This window comes from Perna viridis, chromosome 15 (assembly GCF_037379345.1).
Source record: "Perna viridis isolate PV_CMFRI_1.1 ecotype Kerala chromosome 15, ASM3737934v1, whole genome shotgun sequence".
Lineage (NCBI taxonomy): Eukaryota > Metazoa > Mollusca > Bivalvia > Mytilida > Mytilidae > Perna > Perna viridis.
The window spans coordinates 8182127-8200109 of record NC_142459.1 but is presented as its reverse complement, the minus strand read 5'-3'; the positions used below and the strand labels follow the sequence as shown (position 1 = coordinate 8200109).

Sequence of the window (17983 nt, the reverse complement as noted above, 5' to 3'; positions counted from 1 at the left end):
TTATGACTGATTAATGCTTAATTGGTGTTGAACGCCACAGAAGCAATATTTCTTCTCCATCCGGGCTATTTCTTCTTCATCTGGGCAATGAACAAAAAAATGATGATGAAATGAAAAGTGGGATGGCATACAAGGATAATAGGATCGACAAGTTTCGATTGCCCTACTACCCGGCATGTACATGTAGCATGTCAGAGGTACCCCATTCAACCCAGTTGCCCTGTGGGCAGAACGTCCTAGCCCCCGGCTAGGGTTCTAAGCACAATTTAGTCACCTTTTACAAACTTAGCGCTGATGCAGGCCTATTCTTTTAACACCGGACATGCACGTGGAAGTATGAATTATGAAAAACAAATGAAAAGCGTCCTCTGTCTGCAAAATAATGTGGGTTTTGACATTCATTCCAAAGGGGTAATCATGATAAGCCCAAGAAAACTGGTGATCCAGTGTTCAAGGAACTGTCGCAGTTTTTTTTTTTCACCTGAACAGGTTTCTAAAAGGAAAGTTACAGTTCGTACGTTCATATCATTAACACGTATTGTGGTTGTCCTCCTGCAAATGTTCGCCGACATGACAATCCTTTCCTTTGATGACACTTTGTTTATGCTATACAAAACTGATCACCGATCACGTAAACCATTTTGCAGCGTTTGGTAAAAATGAAAAATACAGATAGTGTATGAAATTAATACTTTGCAAGAGTCATCGTTCTTGACTTGGTTTGATGTTGTTGGTGGAAGATAAAGGTAAAACTATGGTTTTCTGAAAAATACAGATCTGAATATAGAAAGGACTATCGTTGCGCGAAAATGTAGCAAATGTAGACCGAAAATGCACTGTTTGTTCGGTTGATTGTTCTACACATTGAGTCAACTCTACCATAGACAATGTTTGAATTTTGTATGGACTGATACGTAATAAGTTTATCATCATACATGTAACCAGTTTTACTAGAGCGGAGTAGGAAACATCCTACAGACCTTCATGTACCATCGCTCTTCGAATGAAAGAAAATGAAGATAAATAAGTAAAACATAGCCGTTTTTATTAAAGTAAAGGGAAAATTTAATAAAAATAAAATGCAAGTAAAACATAATGAAGAGCACTAAGAGCCTTTGTCAGGGGCAAATAGCACTTAATGAGATGGAAACGCTTACAAAATACTTTAACACTACAGGTAAAACTGTATAGATAAGAGGATGACAAACAGAAGGCAAAGAGATTTGTAGCGAAGGCTTATAATATACACAAGTGAAGGTGATCGATTGGTTTTTCCATATTTTTTTTTTTTTAGGGGGGGGGGCATTTCAGGACAAGACCGGCTGATCAATCGAACATGCACTGTTTTGTAATTATATTCTTGTCCGACACGTTGAGTCGGATATTTGATGATCTATCTCATATAAGTAACAATGGCGAAACAGTGATCAGCTATCTGATAAGGTAATTGATGTAATTCGGTGGGGATCCAACTCGCGACCTGTCCGTCTGAAGGCGAGCACGCTACCACGAGACCACCGAAGCGGTCAAGCGAAGATGAGGCCAACGATATGACAAGACTAGCACAGAAACCACAAAATGATCTTTTATTTAAAAAAAAAATAGGGGAAAATCGGGACAAAGCAAGTGATCTCAATTGTTTTAATATCGAAAAGGAAACATGTAGCTATTGATATTTAATGTGAAAATATATCATTCTTTGTAACCCATTTGAAATGTTGTAATGACCTTTGCTGTTAATCTTGGTTATTAATATTTACGCATAATACAAGTACATTGTGTTCATTTAAATCTTATACATAGGGCGTATTAAATATTACAAATAACGTTAATTTTGCATGTATACAATAGTTTATTTAATGATAATCAAAAATTTTAAGAATGGAAAGTTGTAATCCATTTAAATTCCGTTCATTTTGTTTACCTATACTTCTTACCTTGTTCTATTGACAAACATTCAATAATCGATATTAGTTTGATAGTAAAAGAACAATATTCAAATGAGTTTGTACAGATCGATAACCCCCGAGTTTCTAGCGTAAACAGATGGATGAATGGAACTTTAACATGGAGGGGAAACTGCCAAGCGTAAAACCGAAGGTAAGCGACTATTCTGGTGCATATTTATGCTTCATACTAATCTGAATTAATTGTTATCTTGGATAGTTGATGTCGAGTAATTTACAGAGAGATTACTCACACCATTGCGGCTGGTGTAAGTTAGAGTTCAAATAAATCGTATCAGTTATACATCATGGTCATTCAGGCGCAGCAGTACGTGTACTTTGTGTTCTTGTTTGTGGCCTATTTTGCAATGAACCACTACTACGTAAAATATAAATCTATTCATGTCTGTAATTCAAAGGCGAAACTGAAATTTTATGAAGGAAACAAGGAAATTTTAATGCTAAACGGAGCTTTGTGTAGCGACATTTTGAAATTAAGTTCGAGACTTTTTGCAATTTTTTTCATAAATTTCGTTAGTGCACCTCCCCAATGTTTAACTTTTTTATCTGTTCCAGAGAGATTTGAGGGTTGAGACCACCTCTGGTTTCTGTTTGAAAATTTCTTGATACGCCCCTGTTTTTAAACTGCATTTTCAAATAAAAGCAATGTTAACCGTCCGTAAATTTGAGAATGTAGTGACAAAAATACAAAAAGACCACCAATCCCCAACCCTTTAACAAAAACGAACTCAACAAAACCAAACCAAAACGAAAAACACGAAACTAAAAAAAACACATAGATAAAACAACAAATACACAATCAAGAACATAAATTTGTATCACTTGCCATTGAGGGAGAAAATTATGAAAATGGTATAATTTTGTTCCATGACATCTCTGTGTTTTCTGACAATAACATTAGCCATATGAATTTATCATAAGGTGAAGAAAGTATTCATTAAAGTGCACTTCCTGAAGATTGGTGAAATTGACACGGTCAAAGAGAAATATACAGCCGATATTTTCATACAAGCAAGATGGCGGGAAAAACAGTTAGACTACAAGGTAACAGATCAGAACAAGAATATATCATCGTTAATGTTATTTTTTTAGAGATATTCTCTGCACGAATCGGACAGTGGGCGAAACATGGTATAAGATAAATAACCTATCATTTTAAACATGTAAATGATATTTATATACCCAGCGATGCAAAACATCTAATAAACTAGGTAATTTCAGATGGTAAATGCTTCATGAAGTGAAAACATACATTGTCGGATTTTTTCAATATTACCTGATTCTTACAAAAAACGTGTACTTAAGAAAAACTTGAATGTTCATCGATTGACTTTTGATTGTTGATTTTCAGACTGTAATTTTCATCTTAAGTCTAGTTATGATTTATTATGGGTCCATATTGAAATCTGGTCGAAACAGTCCCTATAGCGTGTGAGATTCGGGCCCTTTTTATAGAAAATAAATCAAACTTCTTTACTTTATTTTTAGTATCCCGTAATCGAATTACATTTAATTTTTTTTATTAATTATATCATATAAATGATGAAGACTACATGTGCATTTACATACATGTATTTGAAGAACCAAACTGATAAACATTACAAGTTAATTATGGTGAATGAACTAGAATTATCGTCACAACTGTTCAAACATCAGTCAAAATACAATTTTTAATTAATTTCGTGAATAATTTTGACAAATATGAGCTAATAACAACCTGGAACCCCTGTCTTCATTTCTTGATTCGCGCCTGTAAACGTACATTGCAACCTACAAGTATGCATCATAAATCTTCGTTACTACATATACTAGTATATCTCCTGCTTATAAACATGTGATTATTTATTTCATGTGTATTGTATTTTATTAAATATCCAGAAGAAATCCCACGTAAGTATGACTTGTGAAAATAAGGTGGTGTTTACTTTCCTGCTTCTAATCTTTCAGGATTTAATATCGCTTGCTGTAGGTCGTTATTAACTTCAGTCTTGTTTCAAATTACACTAAATACAACCTGTCCGGGAACAGCGTGGAATTTCAAAGGCGGATCCAGAGGAGAATGCAGCAGGGTGACCACCTCACTTTTATTGAAAAAAAATGGTCATTTTCATGTGTAAAATTGACAAAAAATGGCAGATAATGTCCGAGCACCCTCCTTTTTTCTAAGGAACCTCGACTGGCACCCCTCTGTTTCAATGTGTTTGGATACGGCTCTGATTTTCATTGACAATTTCATATGCTATGGTAGATCCGGTAGCGTTTCTCCCTTTTGTTGGAAATTTTGTTTTAATTTCGTTCAAAATATGGGCAAAAATGAGTACATAGTATCCTGGAATCCCCCTTTTCTCTCGAACCCTTTTGGACCTCTTTTTTCAATTTTTTGTTGGCTCACAAAAAGTTGTACGAAATTAAATATTGTCCATGCTCTTCTCGGACGAATTGTAGTGTGTGATTCTGTGTAAAAAATAATATGAAAACACTTATCCAAGTTTCAGTCTTCTAATTGATATAACAATGTTGAATTCTCTAGACTAACACTTTTAACCACACTTGTAAATCTTTCAATGAAATCTGTAAACAACTCCTCAAGTCTTGCTTAACTAACCAAAGTTTTAATTTCATGATGGCTCTGTTAATATGGATTTTACTGTAGCTAGATTTCTTCCTGTCACTTTGTGAGCGTTAAATGATAGGCTTTGGCAAATCTTCGATATCATTATCTTATGCATACAAAATAAATTCCTTCCGTACCGTAGAAAACGATATTTTCGTATAGTTGTTCGTAGTTAGTGTCATTCTCTGGTGTGAATAATCTTTACGGGTCGAAATCAGTTCTAAAGTATGGTGATAGTAGAACGGAAGGGATAGAAATTCATCCGTAGTTATGAGCTACATGTATTTATGACCTTGTTTGACCTTGTCATTCTAGATGTTGATGCATATCATAAACAGTATAATTCTCCAAGCAAATCCTACAATTTCATATCAGTTTTAATTTGAACAAATTTAAAACTTAAATCATTTTATAGATAGACACACAATAACAAAAGATACTCTACAAGCAAAAAAAAAAAAAAAACGAAAAGAAGACTAAGGGAAGAAAATAAAGTTCATCAATGTTTGAGAGTGCAACAGGAATCAACAAATGGTGACCAAGGATGATACAAATTCAGAAATTAAAAGTCGAAGACAAAGAGTGGACAACACGAAAAACCAAAACAACAAGCAATCAATAAATCAACGGGGAACATAGTAAAAGTTAATTGAGACTGGGTCGAACAGGTGACTGCATTACTAGGATTACACTGTAGCACCCTCTCCTTTTTATAAATCCGCCGATGTTCTCGAGCCTTGTCCTGCGAACAATAGAATAACACTAAACGTAGAACGCTTCGCACAGAACACTTTTCATGCTAATTAACTGTATATTCGTCTTTATCCCAATTGTCATGAAATTGATTTCATCTGCCTACATGTTAAACTACGTTCTCCATATATATGTATTATGCTCTTGATCTACAGAATGAATATGTACTAGATCTGGATAGCTACTGGGATCCGAAGTTAGTCGTGCAGAACCTCATAGACCTAACTAAGGACGACAAACCATGGAAAGAGGTCACGTATACTTCGAAGAAAAAGGCATATATCGTCGAAAAGAGGCGCCTAAGGGGAAACTTCTCAGAAAAGTTGGAATTAGGGGACTTTCCTTTTGATGCTCAATATTTGAATGTATATATTACTTCAGAGTACCCACAAAGCCAGCTTGAAATTTTAGAGGACCAGGAGGAAATAAGTTTATTGAACTCTGCTTGCTTCGTTGATGAGCAAGAATGGGCGTTGTGTGATTTTGTGACCATGCGTCAAAAGTCAACGCGGAAGGATTTCTCTCAGCGGAAGCGAGTGACATTTCCGGGGATAAGCGCCGGATGTTGTGCAGTGCGGCGATGGAAATTCTTCGTCTGGAACATGGTTTTGATTATGGTAATCATCTTTTGTTTGTCTCAAACTTCGTTGAAAAACTAGATCCATAATTGCATGTTTTAATTCAGAATGAGACTAGCAAATGCCTAATAAATGCATTGGAAGTTGAATGCATGAGCGGCTTACATTTGTCAGGGCTGAATCAGATGTGTACACATGTAAATTTTTCATATATGATAATCATATGGTTAGCATCCTATGATTATCATACGAATCGAACACTTTTTCATTTTCATATGTTTTAGTTTACACATGATCATCGCATGATTATCATATGATAGTCATATGTTTTTTCACCAACATATGATCATCATATGTTTTCAAGTCCAAATTAACATATGAGATTTATATGATATTCATATTACAATCATATGTTAAATATTATGTGTTTTCAGGTGATTACCATACGATTATCATATGAATTGAGCATCATTTGTTTATCATATGTGGCACATTTTGGCTGGGTAACACACGTTGAGTAAAAAAATGACTTCTTGTTGAAAAAGAGTGGCTGTAAAGTTCACATATGGTCACATATACTAAAGTATTACATGCACAAATTTGCATTGGCTGGAAAACGTTTACTGCAGGGGCGGATTCAGGCAAGGCGTGGCGGCCATGCGCCCCCCTTAAAATTTGCAAAGAATGGGTTGTCAATGGTAGATTTAGGCGGTTTTAGGTTGAAATTTTAATTTCTCGCAAATTATACCACAAAAGATATCTACATTGCACTTACTCTAGAATATTTAGAAAATTTAGCCTCAAAAAGTTTTCGCCTAGCTCCGCTCGGCGAAATTTTAACTGTGCCCCCCCCCCCCACCACCAATCTAAAATTCTGGATCCGCCCCTGTAATGCATATTTTCAAGAACATAAAAAGCAAGATTATAACAGTACAAAAATACATTTTATATACTTTAATATAAATTTTGAAACAAACAAATAATATAAAAAAAAACAATATATATACGACAAAAAAAAAAACAAAGCACATCTATAACCAATGCCTACTTTTACTTCAGGGTTTAATTTCTTCTACCTCGATAGCAACGTTTGCCGTGAAGAACGAACTGACACAGAATCGTCTGCAGCTATCCATCACACTCATGTTGACTACTGTGGCCTACCGAATAGTTACCAACCAAAATCTGCCAAAAATATCCTATAATACTATACTGGTAAGGACAGTTAGCCATGAATAGCTACAAATGTATGTGTTGTTTTTAGAATTTATGTTCGTCTGTCTACTAATTGTACACGATAGTACATTGTACGCCCAAGGTCTCTTTCTTACTACTTTGCATTCATCGGTAAAAGGTCTTTCACTGAGATTCGCGCTGTAAATAGAGAAAATGGTTGATACGATCTCCTGCGTAGAGGATATAATATTTGCAATATCAAAGTATTGACTCCTCTAGTCAGCTAGCGGAGTGATCTGCAGTAAATCAGGAAGCGGTTATAGGTCTTTGGATAAAATTAGGTCATTATCCATCTTGTACTTGTATATGTTGATTTGTTGTTCCCGCATCTCTATAAAGCTTCTGTTGGCTCCATCTACGGCCGAAAAAAAGTAAAGTTTTCAGCATATGAGTTTTTACATTAGCGAGCATGTTAAAATCTTAATTTGGCCATAGAGAGTGAAGAAATGACTTAAACGGTTTCCCCAATGAAATATGTAGAAACCTTAGATAAGGTGTAAAATGGCAGAAGCACTTTCGCAAAAAAATTAATCACCTCTTAAAATTTAAGAAGTGAAAAAAAAAACAGAATATTTCACTTGATAGTTTTCTCTATACATCCCTTTTTTTACTTTCAGGATATCTACATTCTATTCTGCATGATCTTTACATACAGTGTTTGTATCTGGCACGCAATTATATCCAGGTTTTCAGGACAGTCCTACCAGGACGATCTAGATTTATACATCTTTATTGTTATGATAGCTGTGTTTGTTATTTTCCATGTATCATACTTAATATACGTCATTGTCAAGGTGAGTGCTACACAGTCATATGTGCCACACATAAGAATCATATGCTTTGTAACATATGGTAATCATAAAACGAACAGCATATGATAATCATATGTTTCATGCAGTGATCATATGATTACCGCATGATTATCATATGATAATGTGCTTTTAACAAACATACAATTATCATAACATGATATCAAGCCAAATTTACACATGAGAATCATATGATTATTATATGAATTGAGCACCATATGATTTTCATATGTGGCACCTTTGGTCTCGTACATTGTATAATACGATGGTTGATTGATTGATTGATTAATTGATTATCTTTTATTCCTCCATTAACATGAAAAGCACATTATTGTAACATCAGTATAAAAAAAACTCAAACTAATTCAAACAGATAAAACATATTTACACATGAAAACACATAAATTAAATCCGAAGTAGTCATATCATCATAAAATATTCAATACATCTAAGTGAGGTCGAATATAAGACAGTATAGGGGATATTTGAATTCGCCATGAAGCTTATACGTATAGTCAGCTGTTTTACACATCAATTCAGTCCATACGTTGGCAGATAAAGCTGTAATACTGTCCGTCATTCCACCCAAGAGCGAAATCATAAGTTCGTCATCATCGTGCTCGAAATAACTGATGGAGTTTCTGATTGGTAAAATATCGACTATTCCATAAAACATTTCAGTTCGAGTATTCAGAAAATGCTCACAACTTAGGACTAAGTGTTTAAGTATATCAAGTGAGTAAATGTTGCACAAAGAACAGTTCGCTGCCTTAATCGGTAAAGAGCCTAGTTTTACAAGTATCAACTGTTTTTCTTTATTGTTTGGATATAAAACTGCCAGCCGTAATAGACTATGTTAAGTAAGATTTGTGTGTTTTTCGCATATCGCACCAGGGTTGGTCGTTTTCATAAGTGCGGATCGCCACTGATTTTCTTCATAAGTTTCCAAGGCTTGGTTTTTATCATTTTCGTCCAGAGTAGTTTGTTCGGGAAATAGCAATCAGTCAAAAACCCTTCTAGAAAAAGTTTTTAGTCATATTTGGCAAGAATTTCGATGAAATCAAGAGTTGTCATATGGTTTGTAACATATGGTAATCATATAAAACGAGCGGCATATGATAATCATATGTTTCATGCAGAGATCATATGATTACCATATGATAATGTGCTTTTAATAACCATATGATTATCATAATATGTTATCAAGCCAAATTAACATATGAGAATCATATGATTATCATATGAATTGAGCACCATATGATTTTCATATGTGGCACTTTTGGCCTCGTATTATACGATGAAATTGTATATGAAAACATAGTGATACCCTGAAGGCCATGTTGATACAGCATTTTGAGTTCAAGAAATTTTAACCGACTTGCAAACAGACTTTCAAGGGAACGTCGCAAGTAAGGGAATGGGATTCTGGTGATTGACATCTAAGATTTGTTAAAAACGTTGTTAATTCTGGGTAAAACTGAATATTAGCAAATTAAAGATTTAAACGTCCCCCTCCCCTTTTTCATAAAAGTCTGGATCCGCAATAAAACAAGAACCGGTTGTGATATGTTTTCTGTTGTCAATGATAGCATTGAAATATAAATAATTATAAACCTTCCTTGTTTTGACATTACTACATGTACATGTAAAAATATAGCAATAGTTCTACAAATAGCTTAACTTAATTACATGTATTTCACGCATATTTTGTATATAGTTGTAAATAATAGCAATATCCTGTTTAAAGTAACAGAATTCAATGTGGAGTCTTTTTTCGTGTACAAAAAAGTTTATATGCATTTGGAACAACATGAAAACCGAGTAGAATTAATAAACCGACGAAATTGGTTATAAGATTTTGCATACATGCCTACAATGTTTGATCAAATTACAGGATGTTTTCCTTAATAACATGTCCATATGTAAATGCGTATACCAAACGTCGCTTATTGTAATGCAATAGCACCTCGCCTATTGAATTTAAATGTATTACGCATTGAATTTTGAAAACTATTAAAACTTCAATTTGGCCGAGAAAATAGTATTTTATTATAACAAATACTATTTTTGACTCTAAACTGATTAAATGTCTGCATATATGAACTTTTGAATTGAGAATGTAAATGAACCAATTCTATCCAAAAAACGGTTAATATTATATATTGAAATCTTTTAGCAGCAGTCAACCTAAGACAAAATGCAAAATTATTTATTCAATTTTGAAAAAGGACACAATTTGGATTAAGATCTAGGGGAACATTTAGGCATTTTCATGGATATATTGTTATGAAGCTTCCTAGATGACGATTTGATATGATAATATGCAGGAAAATAGAAGTTATCTCCCCTTGTGAAGAAAAGTTAATGAAAGTTTCGTTGTTTTTCCGCGGGCCGGTCATCAAATGTAATGTATGAAATTTTCGGTGAATTTCGACACTCCTATGCATTTTGTTAAACATTTCAAAAACAAAAATATGAGAAATGCGTGATTCTTAGTTGGATCACTACTAATCTAGTTTTACAGCAGATATAATTCACTTCTTTGCAAAGGCTATAGACTGTATTTCCCCCTTTATTTAGAAACATCTTTTCAACTAAAATGAAAATCTAGGTTTTTCTTCTTTCACATCTGTCTAACAAAAAAACAATTGCTATATTTGTAAATGTCAGTGTTCATACATACTTCAGAGTAGTTTTCATGCCAGTTTTTTTTACAGATATATCTTAGAAATAAAGTTGTACTGACGAGTGAACAAAATTACGAGGTAATGTGATTTGATCCTTTACCCATATACCGACAGTGAAGTCTGTCTAAACCAAACCCCTTTTGAACTTTAAGAGTTGGTTCGGTTTAGACAGGTATTCAGCCTTCCAAGATTTAAATTCATGTACATTTAAATTCATGTACATTTAAATTCATGTACATTTATATTCATATAAAGGGCATCAAAAAGGGTCCAGTTTAGGCAGTTTTTTTTTTATTTCGTGTTCGGTTTATTCAAGTTTCTTTGTATTGTATTTATTAATAATTTTATGCAGCCAAGCAACCAAAAACCTAAATTTTTCTCTGTGTGCCCTTGTACATGCAATTGTTTTTTTATGCCTCAAATAATAGAGATATAACGAGAATATGTATTGTGTATATGTCAAAGAGACAACAACACCACCGGGATGATAATGTCAGTCCGAGGCCACCCATTGGTCTTCAATGGACGACAACGAAAACTTCATACCACAGGGCAGGCCGCAGCCGACCCCAAAACATCACCACTCACAGGCACAGCGAGATAGTTGCCCCAGAGACTGTTTATGCTACATGTAAAAGTTACACGTATTCGCATAATTTTAATACCATAAAGAATTGAAACATTAATAAAAAATTAATAAGGAGTTGTTGCTTACGCTATTAAGCTTTTTTGGAGGTTCCATATGGAGTCTTAATTTTCGCATAAGTTGTCCATCCTTGAAAAAGGACTTTACACACTAAGAGGTGTTTTTGTTCTCTACAAGTGTGAATGCGTAAACAAGTAAAACACAATTGTGTACGAATTTTTAGGAATATCTAAATATTTCTTTTGCTACAGTGTACTTGATGTTTGCTTGTTGAAATTCCTAAATTTGTAAATGTAATTAAAATCGACTGTTTTGACCAATGATTATGATCCAATCGCACGGTTTAGGAAGAAATTTCAACACTCAAACGTTATTTTTTACCGAAGTTACAAGGTAAATTTCTCTAATGAATAAACATCCGCATTTTATCAAACACCAAAAATTGAAACACACCAACTAAAGTACATGTATCAGAGTACATGATTCTTACTTGTTGTTCTTGTAGGAACATGCAATCAAAGTATTTGGAGAGAACTGGAAAGACAAACGGAAGAACAAAAAGGACGCTGCTAAGGTAGTATAATTTATAACCTTTAATCTTGAGGACGTACACTATTTTTCCGTTGTCTGTCCGTTTGTCTATCAATACATTGTGCAATAATTCACGGAAGGCATGAAGAATTTTTTGCTTTTAGGGGTACAATGTATGTCAACATGAAAGGAATCTTGCTTTAAAAACATGTAAGCGATATGAAATAACAACCAGACATTAGTTTGTTCAGGAATGATAATTTTAAATGACCCTTTTACATTTATATGGGCACGAACTCAAACACTTACCTACAATGTATACTGCATTCCCACTGGCTAATCTTCCTGTAACTGCTAGTATGTGCAGCATGCAACACAAATAAAAAAGAAAATGTCTAATTGTATTTTGAAGCGCAAAAATAGAACAACAGCAACTGGACCAGAATACGACGACGACGATGAGGATGAGGATGACGAGGTTATTTTATCATATCTCATTAGTAACAAGGAAAGAAGAGCTCCAGATAGATTTTGAAAGCAACGTCGTTTAACATCTCGCCATATGTAGAGTAAAACTATGGTAAGAACGATAACCCCGAGAGAAACTTATTTTCAACTAACAAATACACATGTGTTTGATTTGTACGCGAAATGAATCCTCATTTCATAGACCATCGTTTTGATTTAACAGTTTGAATGTATAATAAGGGGGGAGGGGGTAAACATTTTGATATGTTACATATTGTAAATATTTCTCCATTTTCTGTGATGACATCAGTTTATGTGCCATAAATCAGCATTATAGATGTATTTACATTTGTTTACTTTTGTATTGTTTCCTGTTATTATATCACTTTTTTTAAATAAAATTTTCAAAGTACCTCACTGCTTTGTCTACCATTGGCGAATCAAACCGTCGAAACACATTCCATGGAACTACACGTACATTAAGTGGATTGAAATCAAAAGTGCACATTGATTTTGCGTATATATACATGGGGCATGTACATGCACCAGCACGTGATTTTCAGACAACTGCTTTTGCCCTTAAGTTTCTGATATTTTTTGCTCGTTAGTTTGTTTATTTTCTTTTTTTACGTTGCAAGTAACGTGTCCTCTTTAAATATTATCAATCCTCATGACACATTTCTAAAGATTTAACTTAATTTAGACTGTGCACCTTTTAAGTGAGCGTTGCTGTGGTAGTGAATTAGTTGCCTAGTCTGTCCAAACTGCCGTACGCACTTTTGTATTTCTTTGAAATTAGCTTTTATGTTTCAATTCAGTTACCGTTATTTCTTTTTTTCGTTTTGTATTTTGTAATTTTGGTATTTAGATGCAAACAAATTTATCGAAAAATTTTAATAGTGCTAATTTGGCTGTATCTGGATTTATCTGTCTTTACTTAGAAACCAAAAATATTTTAAAGTATCCAAGTACTTACCGCAGCCCCATTGAATTAAAATATTTAAATCTGCCTACTGATATCGGTTGCACTGATCGGACAATAAACCAGTCTGTCGAGTTGGAGAATTACTTCCAATTTTAGAAAAAATTTAGAAAACGAAGTAAAAGTCTGGAATGTGAAAAACGCTATATTTTGCCAAAAAAAATGTTTGCTTTTAAGCGTAGTCATCATACAAAATTCATGCATATAGGGTTTTGTGTTATTTTCCCGTTTTTTCCGTTGATTTCAGTTTTAAGGACGGGCAGCGTTTTAGTGTGTTATATGCTTGAAATGTTTTGTTTTTTGTACTATTATCCGTTGAGTCGTTACGGTGTATCCATCTGCACCATGAAAACTGATTTGTTCAACGTGTTATAGTTTTCCCGAACCTCTTTCGTCTACCCCGGACTTGACTTTTTATGAGAAGCTCGGCGGATGTTTTTAGAAAAGTAGAGGACGCTTACCCTACCAGTGCACCTGGTATCCCTTGATTACTCTTTGACAAATTTTGCTAAGATTATACATATATGTTTTGTTTACAAACAATTTTCGTTTAAGACATATTTGTTTCTAAATTATATTCCATTTTCAGAATTTCCCTTTAATTTCTTTTTCCATTCTATTCCGATTTTATAATCATTTATTTAATAAATATATGTTGGTTTAAAATCGTTTTAGCAGCACCAACGAACATATTTTCGCCTACAGCGTTGCTGCGGTTGTGTATTGAAATGACCAAAATATACATGTATATAATTGACATGTTAATTACCAATACATGACATGTCAATATTTATTTTTAATTGGCTAACTGTTACAATGTTTTGCATGACAAAGACAAAGAAGACTATACGTGTAATATGTTCAACACAAAAAAGGGGGCTTAAAACATTTTGTGGATGAAACATTAATTTTCCTGACTAAAACTAAAAACTAAAACTGGAAGCATGGACCATTTGCACTGGTAGGGTAAGGCTCCTCTTCTTTTCTAGAAACACCCATCGAGTTGATCATGAAATGTCACTTTCTAGGTAGACGTAAGAAGAAAGGAAGCTATGTCGCAGTGAACAAACTAAACAAAAAACATTCCAACGCATATATATTCTCTAACTAAGTACTTGTTTATACTTAAAATCCACACATATGACAGTAGCAAGAGCCAAAGATCGCAAGAAGGGAGATAACTCTGATTGTAGCAATCAAATTTTTACCGTTGATTTCCCTTTGCTATACGTTCAGGTCTTTAGTCAACAATAGACACTTTTCACCTTTTGAAAATATTATGATGATTGTTATCTGAGTAAATAAATTTTCTTTTTTAACTAGTGTTTTATTCGGTAGTAAATTATTTGCAAACAATAGTTCTATCCTTACATTCACCTACTGCAACAGTAGAAATGAAATTTCCGATTTAACTCTAGATCTTTGGTTACAGTATAAAATACGAAGATAAAATATATGGTGAAACAAACCCAATTTATCCTTGAATATTAAAGCGCATTTAACAAACAGTTTCTTCAATAATTTCTAAATACAATATTTTCAAATTTCGAACAAGGCAATTCAAAACGCGCTTAAATAATATACAGGAAGTACATTTTTTATGCAAGTATTATTTTTCGCATTGGATTTCTGCGTGACTGCAGTGTTTTTTTTTCTACCTGTAAGTTTCCAATTACTTTGTTTTTTGCAATAAAACATATATTTACATGTATTTTATTTGTCATGTTATGTCAACTAATTGATTATTACCTATATTTAGAAATTATTGTACAATCTATCAATAATAATAAAAACAAACAGAACGTTATAAAACTGTCTCGCGCCGGCAGGTGCTTGTTTTACTAAATACACTAACCTCAGTGGATACACAAAAAATGGCTGGTCCTCCAGCAGTACTTTGCGGACTTGTAATTTTCATATTTACTAAGAGTTGTCATGGATTATTTGCACAAGATAAGGTTAGTACTTATGATATAGGTAATTTTTCGCATTTTTCATATCCATGACTATTACAAGAAAACGGTTTTAATACGTCTAGAAAGTTTCGACTCGCCTGCGAATTTACTTGACACTACCATAAAATGACAAATGAATTTGTGCAACTGAGTCTGGTTATTTCTGAAAAAAAACTGATCAGACACAAATTCAAAAATCAAAAATGAGGCAAAAATGTACAGTTATGCACGAGTTAGCAAAATTATACAGTTCAGACACAAAAGTTTGTTTGATTTTTTTAAAATAAAAACAAAAGAACTATAGGTTTAGAAGTTATACTACCTCTTTTTTTACATGATTCGTAGATCGTAGAAATACTTGCTAATTAAAGCGTTCTTGCCTAGTTTCATCCAATAAGCATTTCTCCATACATTTTTTTCAAGTAGAAAAATGGCTGAAACACAGCCTTACAAAGCAACTCGGCGGACTGATATCAATGCATTATCTGCGTCATAAGCTTTACATGTGATAAACCAGAATAATTAAGGAGGTAGACCAAGGGTAAAGAAAATTACTCTTGAAATCTTTGACACGTTTGTACATGTATCATAAATTATTCAAACTCACTAAAGCCTATCAAGCTTTCATATGACTTTTTTTTTAATTTGTATTTTAGTTAGTGTTGTCTAAGTTAATGACCATACAATATCATCCGATTTTCTGGTTATTTAATACATTCTTTTTTCAGGATCGCTTCTCACTATTGGACAGCAAATTTTACAGAAACATGGTTGACAGAGATGGAAAACTGACTAAAAATGATGGTGGTGATGTGCCATTGCGCATTTACCTTTGGCCTACATCCGATCAAATCAATGCAAAGATGGAGGATTTTAGGAAAAGCCTAAAATCCGAGTTAGCGGACTACCGGTCTAGATACTATAGAAAGCCATGGTCTGGATCAGATGATACTGACAAAATTAGAAAGAATCAAGATAAGGTTCAACGAAGTTATCTCCCCTCGTCTAATGATTTCGATAAAGTTCAGGATCAATCTCAATACGCGAAACAGAGTCTCCAAAGTGACAATTTAATAAAATCTTTCATAAATGAAATGGGGACAGTTTTAAATAAAAGAAGAGATAGTTACAGGAAAAGATTCCCTCAAGCGAACCAACTTTGGTATGCTGGAGGACAAGAAAGACGAGTGTATGGGATTCATGATTTTATGAAAGATTTTTCAAGTATATTGTCATCTTGAGTGGTGTCTGGAAATGTCGGAACTTCAACTTGTATATTTGTAAAAATGTTAAATATGTTTTGTAATAAAATTTTTTGATATGGCATCCGGTTTCTTTTTAAACCGTGTAAACCCAGCATCCGGTTTCTTTTTAACCGTGTAGACCCCATTTGTTCCCAATCTCCCTGTTTCCAACACAAGTGCACAGACTTTTTTCCAAATTCATATATCTAAAAAGTAGCCTAGTCACCCAACAACGGATTTGGTAGTGTCTCAGGCTGAACAGACTGATATAATTTATCACAAATATAAGTGCTCTGGGAATTTAATCTAAATTTGTTATTTAAAAAATGTACAGCTACAAGCGTACCGATTAAAGCAATTTGAAGACTACATGTATTTTTTTTTACAATAAATTTACATGATTCACACAACATCCAAAAATAACAAACACTTTATGTTAAAACCATGACGACTGACGTGAAGGGAACGTTTTCCTTACCGATGCACTTAATCCATGGTTCCATGTATTGCTTTTTTCGTATTTTTTTCTCTTATTGTAATATTTATTTTGTTTACTTTTGCCAGTTTAATTCGCTAAATCATCATTTCACGGCCCTTGAATCATAAATATCGCCATAACTCGGACTTTCCTTCACCGACAACATAATCATATTATGTCTGTATAATCTATAAGTGACGTAGTTTGAAAGTCTGTACTTAATTTGGACAAATTGTATATTCTCAAAAAGGGATCTGGTTGACTATTACGACTCTCTGGTACTAGGGGTCGGGATTTTTTTTTTAAATTTTAAATACGAAATCGTGTGTTATAACAGCTTAAAGTGCACTTATAATATCGATATGAAGTTTTATGATATATGAGGGACGACTGGTATATTGGACGTAGCTACGTGCTACATTGTATCTACCAGTCGACCCCTATATATCAGAAAACTTCACATGGATAGTATAAGTGCACTTCTTGCTGTTTTAACGCATGATTTCGTATTTTTTTCCTTTTTAACAAAACAATTTTAAAAAAATCTCCAACCCCAAGTGCATGTGTTACGACTCAGACACTTATCTGTCATGTTACATGTATTCTTCAGATCTTGAATTGTATAAACTTCTCATTTTGAAAATTGACAGATAATCAGATATTCAGACGTTTGCATAAATTATTTCATAACAATATCAACAATATGACTGGACGTTTCACATTTTCATATTATAATGAACACAACTGACACATTTTTTCCGAATAGTCCCCCTTTTTAAAGAGTTTCGGCGGTAGGGTATGTAAGTCTCGCCATGTGACTGTACGGTTTCATGTGAATGGGTCCTCGTCTACCATTCAAATGCATGGAGACTCGTCGTTAACAAAGCATTGTTCAATGTTAAAAGGAAACTATCTTTTTTGTGTAAAAAATGATACAAAGTGACAAATATCTTGTTCTACAGGATAATGATGTTAAAAAAATCATAAAATAGGAGATTTAGCGTTGTGATGCAACTTTTCGATTTCCTGGAAGTA

General features: G+C 33.6%; 1 protein-coding gene across 3 annotated transcripts; it reads left to right on the top strand.

Annotated features, from left to right (window-relative positions):
* The first annotated feature begins 1863 nt into the window (after positions 1 to 1863).
* LOC148596800 (uncharacterized) lies at positions 1864 to 16092 on the top strand. 3 transcript variants are annotated; one of them, XM_088563130.1, is made up of 10 exons: positions 1864 to 2100; positions 2889 to 3011; positions 3846 to 3857; positions 5490 to 5951; positions 6972 to 7127; positions 7766 to 7942; positions 10675 to 10722; positions 11796 to 11864; positions 12234 to 12401; positions 15955 to 16092. In XM_088563130.1, the coding sequence occupies exons 1-9, from the start codon at positions 2047 to 2049 to the stop codon at positions 12354 to 12356; spliced, it is 1224 nt and encodes a 407-aa protein (XP_088419256.1). In that variant the 5' UTR covers positions 1864 to 2046; the 3' UTR covers positions 12357 to 12401; positions 15955 to 16092. The 3 variants fall into 3 exon arrangements, with proteins under 3 accessions (XP_088419256.1, XP_088419258.1, XP_088419255.1); XM_088563129.1 differs by lacking the exon at positions 15955 to 16092 and having other exon boundaries at positions 1865 to 2100; positions 12234 to 12701; XM_088563132.1 differs by lacking the exons at positions 3846 to 3857; positions 15955 to 16092 and having other exon boundaries at positions 12234 to 12701.
* The last annotated feature ends 1891 nt before the right edge of the window (positions 16093 to 17983 follow it).